The 17857-nt window shown below is 40.6% G+C and overlaps 1 protein-coding gene across 1 annotated transcript in view; it reads right to left on the minus strand.

Moving 5' to 3' along the window:
• Window positions 1-17857, minus strand: part of LOC126263641 (HEAT repeat-containing protein 1) — a 291901-nt gene that overhangs the window by 106703 nt on the left and 167341 nt on the right. Inside the window, exon 15 of the mRNA XM_049960733.1 lies at window positions 5563-5691. Coding sequence (XP_049816690.1) covers window positions 5563-5691 — 129 coding nt within the window. The remainder of the gene's footprint in view (window positions 1-5562; window positions 5692-17857) is intronic.

Below are 17857 nucleotides of genomic sequence, written 5' to 3' on the forward strand. Positions count from 1 at the left end.
AAGGGCAGATTGTGTTGGCCTGAAGGCTCAGCATGAGTATTTCAGAAACTGCACGGCTTATCAGGTGTTCAAGGAGTGCTGTGGTGAGTGTCTTCAACATGTGGCAAAACCAAGGTGAAACCATGTCTAGAAGCCATGGGGTTGGGCAGCTACCCCTCATTACAGATGTTGGGCAACGTAGGCTAGGCAGACTGGTAAAACAGGACAGGCAGCGAACTGTGGTGGAACTGACATCAGACACTAATGCTGGGCAGCATACATGCGTGTCTGAATACACAGTGCACTGAACAGTCGCAACGATGGGCCTCAGCAGCAAACGACCCATGCATGTGCCAATGTTAACAGCACAACATTGGCAATTACAATGAAATGGGCACATGACCATCGGCACTGGACATTGGCGCAGTGTCAGAGCATTGCATGTTCTGATGAATCCCGGTACCTTCTTTACCATGCTGATGGGAGGGCAAGAATCCATCATCTTCCAGGGGAACAGCCTTTGACACGCGTACAAAAGGACAGAGACAAGCCGGCTACGGTTCCATTATGCTCTGGGGATCATTCTCGTGGGCATCCATGCGTCCAGTGGAGTTCATAGGTCCAGTGGAGGTCATACAAATGACCATGATGGCCAATGAGTATTGTACACTGGTTGCAGACTAGATACACTCCTTCATGGCGATCATGTTTCTTGATGGCAGTGGCATTTTGTAACATGATAATGTGCCATGTGATAAGGCCAGGAGGGTGATGGAGTGGTTCGAGGAACACAGTCACGAGTTCCAATTGATGCCCTGGCCCCTTAACTCACCAGATCTGCACCCGATTGAAAACATATGGGATGTGATTGAATATGGCATCAGAGGTCGTTGCCCCATCCCCAGAATTTATGGGAATTAGGTGACTCTGTGTGTGTGTGTGTGTGTGTGTGTGTGTGTGTGTGTGTGTGTGTGTGTGTGTGTGTGCGCGCGCGCGCGCGCATGTAGATGTGTTGCCAACTCCTTACTGTGATCTACCAAGGCCTCATTACTTCCATGCTACAACACATCGCCGCTGTAATACATGCCAAAGGTAGATGTACCAGCCATTAGGTAGGTGGCCATATTGTTCTGGCTCGTAAGTGTATATACTCCTGATGTTATTTAAAGAACATCATTAGAAATACGTAATAAATCAAATGCAGAAACATTCAATGCTTTGAAGTACTACAAAAAGGTAGTTTAGATAAGGGGGGGGGGGGCTGCAAAGATAGGTAGTAGCAACTGGTTTTCCTGCTGTTTTAAATTAGATGAACAACCATCATTCATGCAGAAGTATCATTAACATCAAAGTGTTTGTTTTTCTGAACACTGATTCACAAGTTAAGAAACTTTGCAGTTATGGACGTGACATAACAAAATGATAACAAAGTTTTTGCCAAAATTATTAAAACTGAGGTGATTTATTCCCTATGTCTACTGATATTTTTTATATAATTTAATAAATAAAACAAACATTTCCTCACAATACTAGATCCCCCCTCCCAACTGACAACAGGCAGTGCAGCTCCATTCTATTCTGCAAAGATATTTAGTAAAACAAATGAATATAGTATTAAAAACTGTTTGAAAAATTTCATCCAGTTTTAATTTGTATACGGCTTAACATTAGCCCCCACTCAGTGTGGGCCTCAATACCATCTGTGAACTTGGCAGCTAATTTCACCGTGTGTCCTGATTTTCTAACTTTCTTGGGCACTTAGGAAGAGTTTGTATCCTGGTCTGCTGCCAGCTGGCTTTGGATTCTCATGTGCACTGTCATCAGGAAGAAAACAGGCTGGCTTAAGGCAATCAATAGAAATGTTAGGTAGTTCATCTCTAATACTCATAGTGAAATAAAATCCAACATTTCTGCCACTGCAGCAATGATTGGCTTCCAGAAGGAGCAACAGAGGCCAAGTAGAACAGTGAGTAACATTTAGGGCAACCAACATGTAATCATGGTTTTAAGGGAGATGACTTTGGGGAGGTATAAGGAAGATTTACTCACAAGAAATTTCAACTGCTCAAAACACAGCATTTTCTTGGACTGCTTGACAATTAGAAAATAAATATAACAAATAAAAACATAAAATATAAAAAATAAATAAATGAAAAGAAAAACAAAGATACTTTTACTTACTTCTAATCTATTATGTCATGCAGTAAGATATTTTGGGGTAACTCCACAAACCGACAGAAAGTTTTTTGAGGGCAAAAGCATACAACAAGACTCATTTGTGGTGTAAATTCAAGGCCAGTATGCACTGGTACAAGGTGAGCGCATCCATGGGTTCCCAGTACTGACAGATTAAACACCCCCCCCCCCCCCCTCCATGAGCCCTTTAGACGCTTAGGCTTTGTCATTCTTTCTCTGCTGCTTTCATTCCCTTGAGACAAACTGTCTTCTTTCCATCGAAGCATGAATGGAAAAAAGGACGTATGTCAATAACAGTACTGATTATCATATGAAAACTGTTTGAGACGTATCAGCCAGGCAATTTGAATTACTTGTATAGATACTACTTCATGGGATTAATATTTATAACAGTGATCACTGACAAAATATCCCAGAGAAACAGGTGACTAATACGGAGCTGGGAGGATTTAAAAAAAAAAAAAAAAAAAAAAATGCTACAATACAGGAGTGCCCAGGAAATACAGGAGAGCTGATCAGCCTAGTAATATTTACTCCATTTAGTTGTAGCTCAAATAGAAATCTTGAAATGTTTCAATTTTACCCTTAGCCTGTGCATGGTATGCAACAGTTGTTATCAGTTTACAGTCCAAGTCTTTACCGGGGCTTGGGACATACTAGATTAAAACGGTGTTCCTTCAAATGCTATTATGTTTTGTAACATTCCAAATCTGGTACTTCAGGGATTCAAAAATCTGTCTCTGTTTCAATGTTCTGAAGTGCCACTAGTTCTGTCCAGCTGGTGAACCTATTCATGCAAGTCATATTATAAGTGAATCCACCGGAGGATGGCAGAAGATCCACTAGGTCAATATGTACCATCTGGAAATGTTCATCAATGATTGGGAATTTTCGAACTGTTGATTTAGTACACCTTGTAATTTTACTCTTATGGCAAAGTGTAAACACCTAGTTGTTTCTCACACATCTTTCCTTAAGCTTGGCCAAACAAATTTGGAAGAAAGGAGTTTTACTGACAATCTCACCTTGTGATAATGCTAAAAACCTGTGATCTTAAATTGCTTGAGTACCTATAGAAGAATGGTTTCAGTTGACATGCACACCATCGTTTTAATCCACCAGTAGTAATAAACAGCTTAAATTTCTATGAAGACTGACTTTAGATTTTTATGCTCATCGCTTCTTTCCTGTGAGACAGCTATTTCTCAGGCCAACATCTCTAACTCCTCCAGCCTAGATAGATGATAAACCACATTTGCTATGATGCTGATTAGTTGTGAACTGGGAAATGTAATGGAGAAGACACAGTTGCAATTACGAAGCATTATCATTCTTCTGTTTCAATATAAAAGTTAATGGCTCATGACTTATGTAGACAGAAAATGTTGTTCTTTGGTTGTTGGTTGTTTTTGGGGAAGGAGACCAGACAGCGAGGTCATCGGTCTCATCGGATTAGGGAAGGACGGGGAAGGAAGTTGGCCGTGCCCTTTGAAAGGAACCATCCCGGCATTTGCCTGGAGCGATTTAGGGAAATCATGGAAAACCTAAATCAGGATGGCCGGACGCGGGATTGAACCGTCGTCCTCCCAAATGCGAGTCCAGTGTCTAACCACTGAGCCACCTCGCTCGGTGTTGTTCTTTCAGTTATGTATTTTAAGTCTTGTTTTATTACATAAATGATGCAGTCCCTGTCATAAGTTGAATAATACTTCAGAGAAAAGAAACATTCTTTGAAAAGAAACCAACAGGCTTTCAAATTCCACCGGGTTTCTGTTGAAGGGCTCCACCTGCAGTAAAATTTCATGCAGCCACAAACAACCAAATTTCATATTCCATTACTTGGGAAAGTTGTTAACGAAACTTAAGCTATGTTCTCCTTGCATTATCCAGACTGATCTGTTGCTTCTGAAGCCCAGACGATTTTCCTTTTGTTACTCTTGTTAGTCCCTTAAGTTTGGTTTTCTGAAGCATGTTCAAGATGATGACAGTAGCATTTCTTTGTGCCAAGAAATGCTCACAATTATTAACCAGTTTCTGGGGAAGGTGTGTTTACTATGGCTGTTACTCTCTCTGCAAGCCTGATTTGGTACTTTCTGTGTCATGAAGAATGCCAAAATACTTATTTTCTGTGTGTCAAGACACAGACTTCCCACAGTTAGTCCTCACACTACATTCGTCGAGACATTTGAGAAGTATGTTTAGATGTTGCAATGCTCTTCTTCCAAACTAGGTCCAATTGGATTGTGACTTATGTAGTGAAACAGAAATCAAATCCTTACAATGCTGCACAAACAGCTCTGTCCATGATCATGCAACAAGAGAGAGACTCAACATTTACCAAGAAAACATAAACATAACACTCAAAACAGCATTTTCTACCAAGGAATAAATCTGTACAATAAATTATCAAAAGAGATTAAAAATACTCTTATTTAAAAAGGCAGCTAAAAAGTACCTGTTATGCAATACATTTTATACATGAAGGCTTACTTAGTTAAAACAGAGTACGGATTTGATAAAAAAGTTGTACAAATGAATAATAATAATAATAATAATGATTATAAAACATCCAACATTCTGTGTGTGTGTGTGTGCAGTGACTAACAGTGATATTTGTGTTAAAAAAAATTGTACACCAGGAGTAGATCTAATGATTATGTCTAACTAGAAGTCTGTAAATATACGTGTACATGAATTAGCTGTAAAATTATACATTCCATATGGAGTGATAATTGTCAATTTTCATTTATTTTCTTCTATAAGTGAGATCTGATAGTAAGCCTTCAAGAGGTATATCTTCAAACATATTCTACTGTCTTGAAGCATTCAGTTGGCATTATCTATTAATGGAAAGATACCAACAAGTATCCTGTTTTGTTTTTGGTGCAGAATGTAGCCTAAAAAATGTGCTCCGTCTTAAATGGCACAATGAGGCAAATAAGAAGAGACAGACAGACAGGGAGCAAGGGTTCTGCTACAGATGTTTTTATAGGCTGCCAATACTGCCTGTTTGTCAAAACTTACAATCTGCAGCAAATGCTTTTGGTAGACAGTAGAGCTCACATCTGTGTCCAATCAGCATCAAACAATGACAAACAAATGAACATACTACTAAAAACTGCTTGAAAAAAAATTACTTTCAGTCACTATATATGCCCCCACATAATTTTAAATTATGCATCTGCACAAATGATTGTTGGCACATAAATTCAAAATAGTATACAGTGCCAGCACCTAACAGCAGATACCATTTCCCCACTAATTATAGACATTTTCTGTTATATAAACAAGCGTATAATAAGAATATACTTTGAACTGGGTCACAATATGACATTCTGCCAACATATTTATATTTAGTATTAAAGTACTTGGTTGCAATATACATACCCTTATTATAAGAGGTATAACAGTTTCCACAATCTTGGAAATGACTTGAAAACTGTAAGCATCATCTTGTCTTAATACCGAGGAACCCATGAAAGTGAAAATTTCCATAATATTATGCAAAACCTGATCCTGAAACCAAGAAATTAAACCTTAAGTGTTAACTCCTCAAAGCATACATAATAAAATATGAAATAAAGAGTGCATCTGTGGAAATGAACCGACACTGAAACAGCTCAAACTCTGAACTTTGTAACTAAAGACAAGGATGTGCATTACTTTACTTAATCAGGAACAGCAAGTTGAATCCTCATTACTGTTAGAGTAAAGCAGTATGAAGTACAAGAACAACACAGCCTTTCCCTTGCTATTTTTTGTACTCGTTGTCCCACTACTATAGGCACAATCAATCTGGCCATTTTTGTGGGTATTTCTGGGAGCACAGATTTCAGTAGGAGTCAAAAAGTACTGACTTATTAGCTCAGAGACAACCTTAGCTAGTTAACACTAGTGTTTGCACTGACATTGTATACTAGCACTTTTTTTATTTGTAAAAAGAAAATTTCAGTTTGTTACATATTTGTTCAGACAGTTGTTAGCTCCATGCATCACCTCTGTTTTTATAGAAACACTGATGCTTTATGTTTTATACACTGCCTGCCCTGCGATAGCATTGTCTGTGTGAGGTAAAGATTGCTCCCAGTACCTTTCATGGGAAGGGCCAAGTTATATTGTGCACACAGTACCAGTTTCAAGGCTCATCTTCTGAGGTCATTTTTCTATTTACCATGTAAAGAGCAAGCAACTTTCAGTCGGTGTATTTCCCCACACAATGCCGAGTGATTTGTAACGTGAACTTCAACCCAATGCAAACAGAAAGTATAATCACTGCGAGTTACAAAGACTATATAGTCAGCGAGTCACAAAGACTATACAGTCCGTGATTTTGACAAAAATGTAGTTATATATCTATGGTCAATATCAGTCATATAACACCATTAATCCATATGTTTAACTGCTCGTATGGGCATTACACTACACTTGAAAACAGTAATAAGAATGACCCATAAAGGCTTTCACTTATTGTTGTCACACAATAACTCCGGTGTTAGATTTTTCCTAACAGAGATAATTTTTATGTTTTTTTAGCTGTAAGCTGCATACAAAACTACATGTATCAAGTAAACTTCTTCTTCATTATTACCAACACATTAAAAATACATATGACCGTTAAAGGAAACGTGTATTGCTGAACAGAAAACATTTCCATATGCAATCATTGCAAACAGTTCTGCACTACATTCGTAACATCTCTCCTTCTGGCACTTTGACATAATCACAGTAAATGAGCAACTAAGGTAAACCTGATCCCTGTTTTAGCAGACTCAGTCAGATCGACTTTCTTGTGACTTTGATTTTTAACATTAGTTTAACTGCATTACGTTACTATATTAATAGTATACACGTATATTAGTGTTCCACATAACTTTAGTGGCTTTTGTGATCTGTAGTTAATAGAATATAATTATTATTGCCTAGATAAATTTTGTAAAAAATGTTGCAAACAACCATGAGTGAGAAGTGTTTGAGCTGCCGTAGGAAAGTCAGTTCTGGGGTTCTGTGCAGCTGTTGTAGCAGATTGGGGTGAATGTAGTGGCATGGGAATCGGGGAAGTAAATGGGTCTCTTCCATGGTATTGCAGATTATGTTCAACGGATAGGAAAATAGTGGAACAGGAAGGGAAGATTAGAGCCCTTCAGGCTGAACTGGATAGTGCTACGGAGGAACTGATGAGGTTAAGGGGGGAGGGGGGTGAAGACAGGTGGGAACTGGTAACAAGGAACAGGGGCCACAGAAAGAGAACAGTATCAGACAGTTTCATCATTGACACAAATAACAGGTTTGCCTTTCTACTTCAGTCAGCTAAGGAAGATGCTCAAGTAGATGTAAGTGTGGTCAGCACTCAACAGACTTTCACTAGGAAACCAACTGTTGCAAAAAAAGTAGAAAGTAGGAGGAAAGTTCTGTTGTTAGGTAGTAGCCATAGAAGAGGTGTGGGACAGATTTTGCAGGAAAAATTAGGTGACAGTTACCAGGTCACAAGTATTTTCAAGCCCAGTGCATGTCTTAGCCAAGTGATAGAGGATGTAGGATTATTGTGCAAAGGTTTTACAAAGCAGGATCATGTGTTAGTGGGTGGAGCAGGAAACAGTACTGATAAGGATCAGGGCTACAATATTGAGTGTGACCTGGTAAAAATAGCATCTGCAACGAATCATACACATGTTGGCTTAGTTCCTGCTTTCATGCGGTATGACTGACCCCAAATGAACAGCTTTCTCAGAAGGGTCAACATTGAGCTAGATCAGCTGCTTCGGGCGTCTACTTTGTCAAGCATACGTTTGGTTCCTGTTGATGGTATTGGTAGCTGGGAATTCACAAGACATGGCCAGCATCTCAATAGGAAAGGTAAGGGTAAACTGGCTGGGATGATAGCAAAATCTTTGGGGGGGGGGGGGGGGGGGGGGGCACTGAAACTCATGGGAGTACTTTTTTAGGCTAAGATCAGTATCCAATCATACTACAATGATTGAAATTAAGCTTAATGAAACGTTCAGACAGGCAGGTACTAGAGATGTGAAAATACCACAAGATTCTCATAACAGTACAGTGAAAAATAATGTTAGTATGTCACAAGATTCACATAAAAGCACAGTAAAAAATAATGTTAATATATTGCATCAGAATATCAGGGGATTAAAAAAGTAGATGAGCTTCTTGTCTGTATAGAAGATTTGGAAACTGAGGGTGGAATAGATGTACTATGCCTGTCTGAACACCATATAGTCACAGGTATGGAAATGGTAAATGTAGGTGGATATAAGCTTTCAGCACATGTGAGTAGAGACACATGGAGAGGAGGTGGAGTTGCCATATATGTTACAAGGGTCATTCCAAAAGAAATGCACACATTTTTGTAAAAATACAGTTTTCATTCTGCACGTGTGAAAGTTTTACAGTGTGTAGATACATCCTTCCCGCTTGTTTTCAAACTTGGTTCAACCTGTTCCCACGAGTGGCGCAGTCACAGCATCTCTTCAAGATGGCTGCTACACTTGACGTTCGTCAAAAGCAACGTACTGTCATAGAATTCTTGTGCCGTGAAAACGAGACAGTGGGAAACATCCACAAGAGGTTGAAAAAGGTGTATGGAGATGCTGCTGTCGATCGCAGTACAGTTAGTCGGTGGGCAAACAGGTTACATGATGAAAGTGGGCAGGGCAATATTGAGGATTGTCCTCGCAGCGGCAGGCCTCATACTGCACACACTCCAGACAATGTGCAGAGAGTTAACAAACTGGTGACTGCTGACAGACGCATCACAGTGAACGAATTGTCATGCTATGTTGGTATAGGGGAAGGAAGTGTTTGCAGAATATTGAAAGTGTTGGCGTTAAAAAAGGTTTGTGCCACGTGGGTTCCCAGGATGTTGACAGTGGCTCACAAAGAAACAAGAAAAACTGTATGCAGCAAACTTTTGGAACAGTACGAGAATGGTGGAGATGAATTTCTTGGAAGAAATGTGACAGGTGATGAAACATTGCTCCATCATTTTTCACCAGAGATGAAGAGGCAATCAACGGAGTGGCATCTTGCAAATTCACCCAAGGAGGGGGGGGGGGGGAATCTCCTGCTGGAAAAGTTATGGCTACAGTGTTTTTCAATTCCGAAGGACTCTTGCTTGTGGACATCATGCTAAGTTGAACCACCATAAATTCTGATGCATATGTGGCGACACTGAAGAAACTTCAAGCTTGACTGAGTCGTGTTCGACCACATCGGTAAAAGCAGGATGTTTTACTGTTGCACGACAATGCACAGCCACATGTCAGTCAAAAAACCATGGAAGCGATCACAAAACTCGGATGGACAACACTGAAACACCCGCCTTAGAGTCCTGACCTGGCTCCATGTGACTATCATCTCTTTGGGAAACTGAAAGACTCTTTTCGTGGAACAAGGTTTGAAGATGACTCCCTTGTGCACATTGCCAAACAGTGGCTCCAACAGGTTGGTCCAGAATTTTACTGTGCGGGTATACAGGTGCTGGTTCCAAGATGGCGTAATGCAGTTGAGGGGGATGGAAATTATGTAGAAAAATGAAAATATTGTTCCTAAAGGATGTATCTACACACAGTAAAACTTTCAAACACGTAGAATAAAAGATGGATTTAAAAAAAAATAATAAAGTGTCCATTTCTTTTGGAGTAACCATCATAAAATCAGTCATAGTGTGAAAAATTTGGAAACTAAAAAATTTTGCGTAGAGCAACACATAGAAGCTTAAACTAAATAAAGGCACTTGTATAATTGTAGCTGCGTACAGGTCTCCACTGGGAAATTTTCAACTATTTTTGATAAACTTGGATTTTTTGTTGTGCTACCTGTCAGACAAAGGAAAGCAAATTATTGTTTGTGGTGATTTCAATGTAGATTTTATGAAAGAGTCCGATAAAAAAGCTTGACCTTGAAGTATTACTTGGTTCTTTGAATTTGACATCAGTTGTTGATTTTCCTAGTCAGGTGGTACAGGAAAGCAGCACACTGATAGATAACGTTTTCACATATCAAGATAAACTTGATCAAATAACAACTTTTCCTGGTAAGAATGGTCTGTCTGATAATGATGCACAGCTAGTTACAGTATATGATATAGCTCCATACAGTAATACAAAACAGTCCTCCAAAATAGTGCGTTCCATTAACAATTTAACACTTCAAAATTTTAGGGTAAGCTTGCGACAGTTAGATTGGGATGAGGTGTACAGGGAACATGATGCTAACTTAAAATTTAACCTCTTTCATGATACCTTTGCGAGTATATTTGAAAACAGTTTCTCTAAGCAAACAGGGAAATACAATTGTAAGAAACAATGTAAAAAGCCATGGCTTACTAAAGGGATATATCTCGTAAAAAGAAAAGGGTAATGTATCTTATAGCTAGGAGGAGTAATGATCCCGAAACAATGAAACGTTATAAAAACTACTGCACTGTATTAAGAAAAGTTATTAAAAAGTCCAGAAGTATGTGCATTATGTCTGAGATTAGCACATCTGAAAATAAAATTAAAACAATCTGGAATATTGTGAAAAGGGAAACAGGGCAACCGAGAGCACAGGAAGACTGTATTTCTATGAAACACAATGAAAAGTTTGTCCACAAGAAGTCAGAAGTAGAAAACATTTTTAATAATCATTTTTTACGTGTTGTACAGAAAATAGGTTCCAGCTATTCATTAGAAAATGCAAAGCATTACATGGAAGAGGCAGTACCTACACAATTTGATAAAATTGAAATTCACCCCACCTCTCCTACTGAAATTAGGAAAATAATAAATTCACTCAAAACTAAAAGCTTATATGGAATTGATGGTATTTCCAACACAGTACTAAAAGCTTGTTCCCAACAAATAAGTAGGATTCTCAGCCACATTTGTAGTAGCTCACTGAAACAGGGAATTTTTCCCGATAGACTGAAATATGCTATTGTAAAACCATTGCATAAAAAAAAGGGGATAGATCTGATGCCAACAACTACCACCCAATCTCACTTCTAACAGCTTTATCCAAAATTCTTGAAAAAGTAATGTAGTCAAGAGTAGCATCACATATTTGTAAAAATGAAGTAGTACCAAAATGTCAATTTGGTTTTCACACAAGCTTTTCAACAGAAAATGCTATATATGCTTCCACTGATCAAATATTAAATGCAATGAATAACCGAACATCACCCATTGGGATATTTTGTGATCTCTCAAAGGGTTTTGATTGTGTGAATCATGAAATTCTTCTAGATAAGCTTAAGTATTGCGGTATGAGAGGGACAGTGCACAAATGATTTAATTCATACTTAACTGGAAGAACGCAGAAGGTTGAAATTAACCGTACAGATAGTCAACAAAAACCAGCAGAGTCCTCTAACTGGGAAGGTACCAGGAATGTTGTCCCACAGGGTTCAGTCTTGGGTCCCTTATTGTTCTTAATATATATTAACGACTTGCCACTCTATATTCATGAAGATGCAAAGTTAGTTCTTTTTTCTGATGATACAAGTATAGTAATCATACCCAAGAAGCAAGAATCGCTGAGGAAATTGCAAATAATGTCTTTCAGAAAATTATTAAGTGGTTCTCTGCAAATGGAATCTCAATAAATTTTGAGAAAACACAGTTTATACAATTCTGTACAGTAAATGGCATAACACCATTGATAAATATAGACTATGAACGGAAGTCTGTTGCTAAGGAAGAATATTCAAAATTTCTGGGTGTGCGCATTGATGAGAAATTGAATTGGAAGAAACACAGTGATGATCTGTTGAAATGGTTAGGTTCAGATACTTATGCTATTAAGGTTTGGTGATAAACATATCAGTAAATTAGCCTACTATGCCTATTTTCATTCACTGCTTTCATATGGCATCATATTTTGGGGTAATTCGTCATTAAGAGAGAAAGTATTCATTGCACAAAATCAGAATAATAGCTGGAGCCCACCCAAGATCACCTTGCACACATTTATTTAAGGAATTCGGGATATCAACAATACTTTCGCAATACATATATTCACTTATGAAATTTGTCATTAATAACAAATCCCAATTCAAAAATAACAGCAAAGTGCATAGCTACAACATTAGAAGAAAGGATGATATTCACTATTCTGAAGTAAATCTCACTTTGGCAAACAAAGGGGCAAATTATGCTGCCACAAAAATCTTCGGTCATTTGCCAAATAGTATTAAAAGTCTGACAGACAGCCAACCGGCATTTAAAAGCACAAAAAAGAATTTCTGTATGACAACTCTTTCTACTGATTAGATGAATTCTTAGATATGCAGAAATAGCCGCAAAATATATATAAAAAAACAAAGATGATGTGACTTACCAAATGAAAGTGCTGGCAGGTCGACAGCCACACAAACGAACACAAACATACACACAAAATTCAAGCTTTCGCAACAAACTGTTGCCTCATCAGGAAAGTGGGAAGGAGAGGGAAAGACGAAAGGATGTGGGTTTTAAGGGAGAGGGTAAGGAGTCATTCCAATCCCGGGAGTGGAAAGACTTACCTTAGGGGGAAAAAAGGACAGGTATACACTCGCGCACACACACATATCCATCCGCACATACACAGACACAAGCAGACATTTGTAAAGGCAAAGAGTTTAGGCAGAGATGTCAGTCGAGGCGGAAGTACAGAGGCAAAGATGTTGCTGAAAGACAGGTGAGATATGAGCGGCGGCAAATTGAAATTAGCGGAGATTGAGGCATGGCGGATAACGGGAAGAGAGGATATACTGAAGGGCAAGTTCCCATCTCCGCAGTTCTGACAGGTTGGTGTTAGTGGGAAGTATCCAGATAACCCGGACAGTAACACTGTGCCAAGATGTGCTGGCCGTGCACCAAGGCATGTTTCGCCACAGGGTGATCCTCATTACCAACACTGTCTGCCTGTGTCCATTCATGCGAATCGACAGTTTGTTGCTGGTCATTCCCACATGGAAAGCATCACAGTGTAGGCAGGTCAGTTGGTAAATCACGTGGGTGCTTTCACATGTGGCTCTGCCTTTGATCGTGTACACCCTCCGGGTTACAGGACTGGAGTAGGTGGTGGTGGGAGGGTGCATGGGACAGGGTTTACACCGGGGCGGTTACAAGGGTAGGAGCCAGGGGGAAGGCAAGGTGGTTTGGGGATTTCATAGGGATGAACTAAGAGGTTACGAAGGTTAGGTGGACGGCGGAAAGACACTCTTGGTGGAGTGGGGAGGATTTCATGAAGGATGGATCTCATTTCAGGGCAGGATTTGAGGAAGTCGTATCCCTGCTGGAGAGCCACAATTAGAGTCTGATCCAGTCCCGGAAAGTATCCTGTCACAAGTGGGGCAATTTTGGGGTTCTTCTGTCGGAGGTTCTAGGTTTGAGCAGATGAGGAAGTGGCTCTGGTTATTTGCTTCTGTACAAGGTCGGGAGGGTAGTTGCGGGATGCGAAAGCTGTTTTCAGGTTGTTGGTGTAATGGTTCAGGGATTCCGGACTGGAGCAGATTCGTTTGCCACGAAGACCTAGGCTGTAGGGAAGGGACAGTTTGATGTGGAATGGGTGGCAGCTGTCATAATGGAGGTACTGTTGCTTGTTGGTGGGTTTGATGTGGACGGACGTGTGCAGCTGGCCATTGGACAGGTGGAGGTCAACGTCAAGGAAAGTGGCATGGGATTTGGAGTAGGACCAGGTGAATCTGATGGAACCAAAGGAGTTGAGGTTGGAGAGGAAATTCTGGAGTTCTTCTTCACTGTGAGTCCAGATCATGAAGATGCCATCAATAAATCTGTACCAAACTTTCGGTTGGCAGGCCTGGGTAACCAAGAAGGCTTCCTCTAAGCGACCCATAAATAGGTTGGCGTACGAGGGGGCCATCCTGGTGCCCATGGCTGTTCCCTTTAATTGTTGGTATGTCTGGCCTTCGAAAGTGAAGAAGTTGTGGGTCAGGATGAAGCTGGCTAAAGTAATGAGGAAAGAGGTTTTTGGTAGAGTGGCAGGTGATCGGCGTGAAAGGAAGTGCTCCATCGCAGCAAGGCCCTGGACGTGCGGAATATTTGTGTATAAGGAAGTGGGATCAATGGTTACAAGGATGGTTTCTGGGGGTAACAGACTGGGTAGGGATTCCAGGCGTTCGAGAAAGTGGTTGGTGTCTTTGATGAAGGATGGGAGACTGCATGTAATGGGTTGAAGGTGTTGATCTATGTAGGCAGAGATACGTTCTGTGGGGGCTTGGTAGCCAGCTACAATGGGACAGCCGGGATGGTTGGGTTTGTGAATTTTAGGTAGAAGGTAGAAGGTAGGGGTGCGGGGTGTTGGTGGGGCCAGGAGGCTGATGGAGTCAGGTGAAAGGTTTTGTAGGGGGCCTAAGGTTCTGAGGATTCCTTCAAGCTCCGCCTGGACATCAGGAATGGGATTACCTTGGCAAACTTTGTATGTAGTGTTGTCTGAAAGCTGACGCAGTCCCTCAGCCACATACTCCCGACGATCAAGTACCACGGCTGTGGAACTACCACGGTTGTGGAACCCTTGTCTGCCGGAAGAATGATGATGGACCGGTCAGCCTTCAGATCACGGATAGCCTGGGCTTCAGCAGTGGTGATGTTGGGAGTAGGATTAAGGTTTTTTAAGAAGGATTGAGAGGCAAGGCTGGAAGTCAGAAATTCCTGGAAAGTTTGGAGAGGGTGATTTTGAGGAAGAGTAGGTGGGTCCCGCTGTGACGGAGGACGGAACTGTTCCAGGCAGGGTTCAATTTGGATAGTGTCTTGGGGAGTTGGACCATTAGGAGTAGGATTAGGATCATTTTTCTTCGTGGCAAAGTGATATTTCCAGCAGAGAGTACAGGTGTAGGGCAGTAAATCTTTGACAAGGGCTGTTTGGTTGAATCTGGGAGTGGGGCTCAAGGTGGGCCTTTGGATAGGACAGAGGTTTCGGATTGGGAGAGAGGTTTGGAGGAAAGGTTAACTACTGAATTAGGGTGTTGTGGTTCCAGATTGTGTTGGTTGGAATTTTGAGGTTTTGGGGGGAGTGGATCTGGAAGTGGGAGATTGAGTAGATGGAAGAGACTGGGTCTGTGTGCAATGAGAGGAGGTTGAGGTTTGCTGGAAAGGTTGTGAAGGGTGAGTGAGTTGCCTTTCCGGAGGTGGGAAACCAGGAGATTGGATAGTTTTTGAGGTGGAGGGTGGCATGCTGTTCTAATTTGCAATTGGTCTGTAGGAGGATGCTCTGAACAGCCGGTGTGGATGTGGGAGAGGAAAGATTGAGGACTTTTATTAAGGATAGGAGTTGACGGGTGTGTTCACTGGCTGAGTTGATGTGTAGTTGAAGGATTAGGTGGGTGAGGGCAATGGATTGTTCAGTTTGGAACTGGTATAGGGACTGATGGAAAGAAGGATTACAGCCAGAGATGGGAACTTTAAGTGTGAGGCCTTTGGGGGTAATGCCAAATGTCAGACAAGCCTGAGAAAATAATATATGGGAGTGTAATCTGGCTAGGGCGAAGGCAAGTTTGTGGAGGGAATGTAAATAAAACTTAATGGGGTCGTTGTGGGGATGTTGTGAGGGTGACATGGTATTAGAAGGTGGAAAGTGTAACATGAGGCTGAAATGAAAATGAAAATAAAAATATATGGCGAGAGATAAGGTGAACTAGAAAGCAACTGGAGATCTGGTGTGAAAAATGCGAAAAGGTGTTGGTTATAGCTGGGCTATGTTGATCCTGTGATGAACTTGGGTTGGTAGACAACTATGTGCACAAAGGTTATGTGGTTGTGTTGCCGCCAAAACACGTTAAAGGGTGTAGCAGTTCGGGAAAATTTCGAAAAAACTGCGAGTAAATGTATTAAAAGGAGCGGTTTTGTGGTGGCAGATTGTGAAAATGAGGCTAACAATTGTCTGACGAAGAAATAATGACGTTAAAAAATAATGACGGCTAAAAAAGATCAGTGATGTGGAAAAAACGGAAATGGAAAAAAAAAAGCAAAAGTTATTGGAATTAGCCGAAATGGCTGTTTAATAGCTGAAAGGAACTGTTTGTGAACTGGAAACGGTGGATTTTGTAGCAGCAATATTGTTGAAAGCAAAAATAAAAAAAAATTTTTTGGTTATGGTTTGGAAGTGGGTTACGTATTATTGAGTATATATAGGTGGGATAAAATTGTATGGTAGATTCGGTAAACAGGAGAAGGTGAATACAAAGTGAAACTACTTGCAAAAACAGAAAGAGAAAATAAGATGACAGGAAAGATTTCGAAATGCAACAGTGACAATAACAAACGTAATTGTTGGGTTCCCCCTAAAGTAAGTCTTTTCGCTCCCAGGATTGGAATGACTCCTTACCCTCTCCCTTAAAACCCACATCCATTCGTCTTTCCCTCCCCTGTATGATTGTGATTGTTTGTGTGTCTATCGACCTGCCAGCGCTTATATTTTTCCTGCGTGGAATGTTTCCCTCTATTTTAATATAGGGAAACATTCCACGTAGGAAAAATATATCTAAAACAAAGATGATGTGACTTACCAAATGAAAGTGCTGGCAGGTCGACAGACACACAAGGGTGGAGCAGTTCGGGAAAATTTCGAAAAAACTGCGTGTAAATGTATTGAAAGGAGCAGTTTTGTGGTGGCAGATTGTGAAAATGAGGCTAACAATTGTCTGACGAAGAAATAATGACGTTAAAACCTGTGGGAAGCGGCTAAAAAAGATCAGTGATGTGGGAAAAACGGAAATGGAAAAACAAAAAAAAGCGAAAGTTATTGGAATTAGCCGAAATGGCTGTTTAATAGCTGAAAGGAACTGTTTGTGAACTGGAAACCTTCCCTCTTTCCTGACAAGCCAACAGTTTGTTGCGAAAGCTTGAATTTTGTGTGTATGTTTGTGTGTCTGTCGACCTGCCAGCACTTTCATTTGGTAAGTCACATCATCTAAAAACAAGGATGATGTGACTTACCGAACGAAAGCGCTGGCAGGTCGATACACACATAAACAAACACACACACACACACACACACACACACAAAATTCAAGCTTTCGCAACAAACTGTTGCCTCATCAGGAAAGAGGGAAGGAGAGGGAAAGACGAAAGGCTGTGGGTTTTAGGGGAGAGGGTAAGGAGTCATTCCAATCCCGGGAGCGGAAAGACTTACCTTAGGGGGAAGAAAGGACGGGTATACACTCGCACACACACACATATCCATCCACACATATACAGACACAAGCAGACATATTTAAAGACAAAGAGTTTGAGCAAAGATCATCTTTGTTTTTTATATATAAATTATTTTGTGCAAAGAAGTGACACATTCCACATCATTACAAAATGTCGTATTCATGATCTATGGAACAAGGATTAATGTATGTATGTACATATAAGTTACGCCGGAGCCAAGGTTGGGCCTGAGGGCCGGCAACCCATATTACACCACATAGGACAGGGTTGTCTATGTCCAAGGCATACCATGGTAAACACCGGATATTTACATACACAATGGAAACAGACATTCTGAGCAATACTTCCTGCAGAGGGAGCTCGAGCCACAGCCTGCAGGAAGTATCACTACGCCAAAACCTGATTGGCTGGAGACAGCTATTTAGGGGCTAGATCCCGCCCAAAAGTTCAGTTCACTCCAGATGCCGACCTCGTGGACTTCGACTGCTGAAGATTACATCTTCGGCTCTGAATTGGAATTTTACTAGTGTGTG

This window comes from Schistocerca nitens, chromosome 6, assembly GCF_023898315.1.
Source record: "Schistocerca nitens isolate TAMUIC-IGC-003100 chromosome 6, iqSchNite1.1, whole genome shotgun sequence".
NCBI lineage: Eukaryota > Metazoa > Arthropoda > Insecta > Orthoptera > Acrididae > Schistocerca > Schistocerca nitens.